We start from the raw sequence: 3,339 nt of genomic DNA, 5'->3' as shown, positions 1-3,339 counted from the left end.
AGGCTGGAAAGAATAGAGCAGAAAACTGTAACTGAGTACAAGCTCAGGACCCAGATGGAGAATAGAGCCCACCTTACAGGAATTTAGGTGAGGGGAAATGCATGTGCCCATACGTGAGGAGGGGAGAGGGAAGGACACTTCATCCCTATAACAACTTTTTCCTCTCAAGACTCATAGGATCCACCTTCAAGTATACACCATCTTATCTACGTTAGTTCCTGGTCTGAGAGGCAACGTCGGTCCTCCCTGACTCGTGAATACGACGCTTTTTAATGACACCAATGCCCTGCAGGCCTTTCTTTTTCAGTAGAATTTAGGACCGCTTATCTACTTAACAAACATATAACTACTGCTGCCGACCCCTACTGGGGGAAAACAGCGTGTCATTCATTGATCTACGGTTCCACCATAGCGTGACAGCGAGCTTGGGCGTCCGAATGCCCTTTCAGCCTAGCCTCCTGAAAGAGGTCGTGTGGGTTCAATCTCAAGGGGCCTTTAGCGCCCTTGTCAAACGGTGCTGGCTTCCTGCGTCCCAGCTCCCAACAGGATCACACCGCTAAGAACCGCGGGAGACCCTTCGGATGCCCTGGCGAAGGCTACAAGCATTTCCCCGCCTTCGGAGTAGCCAGCACGACAAATAGACCGCTTCCAGCAAACTAGCCGCCGAATCCCGGGAGCGTGGCATGTCCCTTGCGCGACCCCGTAGTCACACCACGCCCTCTCCTCGTTCCCAGGAAGTGCGCTGTAGGAGCGGAAGTACACACCACCAGGGGGTTGTGGGAACCGCGGTTCCGGGATGGTGGGCGGCGGCGGTGGCGGCGGCGGGCTCCTTGAGAACGCTAACCCCCTCATCTATGAGCGTTCCGGGGAGCGGCCAGTGACGGCAGGCGAGGAAGATGAGGATGTGCCCGACAGCATCGACGCCCGGGAGATCTTCGATATCCGTCGCTACTGGGCGCTGGCGGGACGGTGGGGGCTTGGGGTATCAGCAAGAAGTGATGTGCAACACGCTGGTTGGAAGGGTGTCCCGGTTAGGCGTGCCAGCGGAGATTTTGAGGGGGCCAAAACTTAGAGTCCCTTTTCCTTCACTTGGCACATCTTATTCGCTCCATTAATGACCCGGAGCATCCACTGACACTGGAGGAATTGAACGTAGTAGAGCAAGTTCGGATTCAGGTGAGTAGTTGGCTCAAGTAATCAAAAAAAAAAGGTATCATTGTAGATCAGAGGCTGGTGGTCTCGGTTCACAAGCACTTAAGAGGATCTGTGGGAGGGGTGGTGGGTTTTCTAGTTTATGAGTGTTAAATGTTTATGGAGCCCATAAAAGTTGGGTGACTTGCCCAAATCAACAAACTAAAAAGAGTGTCTTTGGGTCAGGGGCCGCCGTGTGATCATTGCGATCTGATCTCCCCTATCAACGCAGGTTAGCGACCCGGAGAGCACCGTAGCAGTGGCCTTCACCCCCACCATCCCACACTGCAGCATGGCTACACTTATTGGCCTTTCTATCAAAGTCAAGCTTCTGCGATCCCTTCCCCAGCGGTTCAAGGTTAGTTGGATTCGAGCCCCAAGTCGTGAAACAGCTACTGAGGAGAGGGGACATCGGGGTGGAGATCGGAAGGATCCGAACTCGCAGAGTTGAACTTCGAGGAAACTCCCAAGTTGATGATGCGACAAGAATATTGGGAATACTCCAGAAAATAGGAGTGTGGCAGAAAGGGCCTCGGGAGCTGTGAATGGGCTTGATAGAAGCACCGGAAGACCTTTAAATCAGTAGTCACTGATTAGGTCCTGGGATAGAAGTGGATTGACTGCAGGTGGGCTCGGGGTGGGACGATGGGACTAAAGAGCCAGAATCAAGAGAAGTGATTGGGAGGAAGGATAAGTAGAAAGGTGGTGGCCAAAAGAAATGGACAGGCGGGTAAGAGCTCAGGCCCACGTTGTTTTTCCTGCAGATGGATGTGCACATCACGCCTGGGACCCACGCCTCTGAGCATGCAGGTTAGTGTGGGCTAGTGGGCCCCAAACTGGGTGAGCCTTCCCCCTTGCCACAGTAGTTTATGGGGCAAGATTAGGACCAGGGGACTAAGTGAATAAAATGGCCAGACTACAGCTTAGACCAAAGCTGACCTGACTTAAATCTCCTGCTTCCCATGACCCACCCTCCCGTAGTCCTTAAGAACAAATGGGATCTTGTGTCGGGCTTTAGGAAATACAGCAGGACACAGACATGAGCAGTCCCTGGTGGTGATGGGATTCCTAACGAAGAAGCTAGTTATGGGTACAGGTGATGAATATAGCCTGATCAAGGCTTGGAGTCCTGAGACAGTAAGAAGAGAACTTTATTGGTAGAAATATGGTGTATACTAAGGCTAGCAGCCTGGCCCGAGTTGCTTTAACCCTGTTTTTCCACCCTTCTTTTCCTACCTAGTGAACAAACAACTGGCAGATAAGGAGCGAGTGGCAGCTGCCCTGGAGAATACGCACCTGCTAGAGGTTGTTAATCAGTGTCTGTCCGCCCGTTCCTGAGCCTGGATTTTGATCACCAGCCTGCACACAGGTGTCCTGGTCTCAGCTCCACCAAGGGCTCATGACTTTGTTTTCTTGAATCACTGACAAGGAGAAACTTAACACTTTTTATTTTGTAATAAACCCTTAATTTATATTCATCTCCCAGCATGCCTTAGTATCTCTCATAGTGGACTCACTTACCATTATATAGTGGGTAGTGGGTGCCTATGAAGGGTGGGTCCGGGAGGTGCCCTCATGGTTTCTGATTCCTCCCATTGGGACTGGGAAGATGGCTCAACAGTTAAAAGCACTGATTGCTCTTTTTTTTTCTTTCTTTTTTTTTTTAGATTTATTTATTTATTATATGTATATGAGTACACTGTAGCTATACAGATGGTTGTGAGCCTTCATCTGGTTGTTGGGAATTGAATTTAGGACCTCTGCTTGCTCTGGTCAACTCTGCTCACTCTGGCCCAAAGATTATTTATTATTATACATAAGTACACTGTAGCTGTCTTCAGACACACCAGAAGAGGGTGTCAGATCTCATTACAGGTGGTTGTGAGCCACCATGTGGTTGCTGGGACCATGTGGTTGAACTCAGGACCTTCAGAAAAGCAGTCAGTGCTCTTAACTGCTGAGCCATCGTGCCAGCTCTACCCTGACTGCTCTTAAAGAAGATCTGGGTTAGGTTCCCAGCACCCATATGGAGGCTTACAACCATCTGTAACTTCAGTTCCAGGGGATCTAACATCCTCTTCTGGCCTCCATAGGCACAAGAAACACACGTTATTCACATACCTATAGGCAAATACTTATACACATAAA

The 3,339-nt window shown here is 50.2% G+C and overlaps 1 protein-coding gene across 1 annotated transcript; it reads left to right on the top strand.

Moving 5' to 3' along the window:
* The first annotated feature begins 726 nt into the window (after positions 1 to 726).
* On the top strand, positions 727 to 2,676 carry Ciao2b (cytosolic iron-sulfur assembly component 2B). The gene is made up of 5 exons (XM_031337096.1): positions 727 to 938; positions 1,097 to 1,176; positions 1,424 to 1,549; positions 1,956 to 2,001; positions 2,432 to 2,676. The coding sequence occupies exons 1-5, from the start codon at positions 797 to 799 to the stop codon at positions 2,527 to 2,529; spliced, it is 492 nt and encodes a 163-aa protein (XP_031192956.1). The 5' UTR covers positions 727 to 796; the 3' UTR covers positions 2,530 to 2,676.
* The last annotated feature ends 663 nt before the right edge of the window (positions 2,677 to 3,339 follow it).

This window comes from Mastomys coucha, unplaced genomic scaffold (assembly GCF_008632895.1).
Source record: "Mastomys coucha isolate ucsf_1 unplaced genomic scaffold, UCSF_Mcou_1 pScaffold22, whole genome shotgun sequence".
In the NCBI taxonomy this organism is placed as follows: domain Eukaryota; kingdom Metazoa; phylum Chordata; class Mammalia; order Rodentia; family Muridae; genus Mastomys; species Mastomys coucha.
The sequence above is the reverse complement of the archived record's forward strand: the minus strand, read 5'-3'. Positions and strand labels throughout refer to the sequence as shown.

Coding starts and splice junctions, on each gene's coding strand:
- Ciao2b (XM_031337096.1), top strand. CDS start 797: ATGGTGGGCGGCGGCGGTGGCGGCGGCGGGCTCCTTGAGAACGCTAAC. Junction 1,177..1,423: donor TAGAGCAAGTTCGGATTCAG/GTGAGTAGTTGG, acceptor CTATCAACGCAG/GTTAGCGACCCGGAGAGCAC. Junction 1,550..1,955: donor CCCTTCCCCAGCGGTTCAAG/GTTAGTTGGATT, acceptor TTTTTCCTGCAG/ATGGATGTGCACATCACGCC.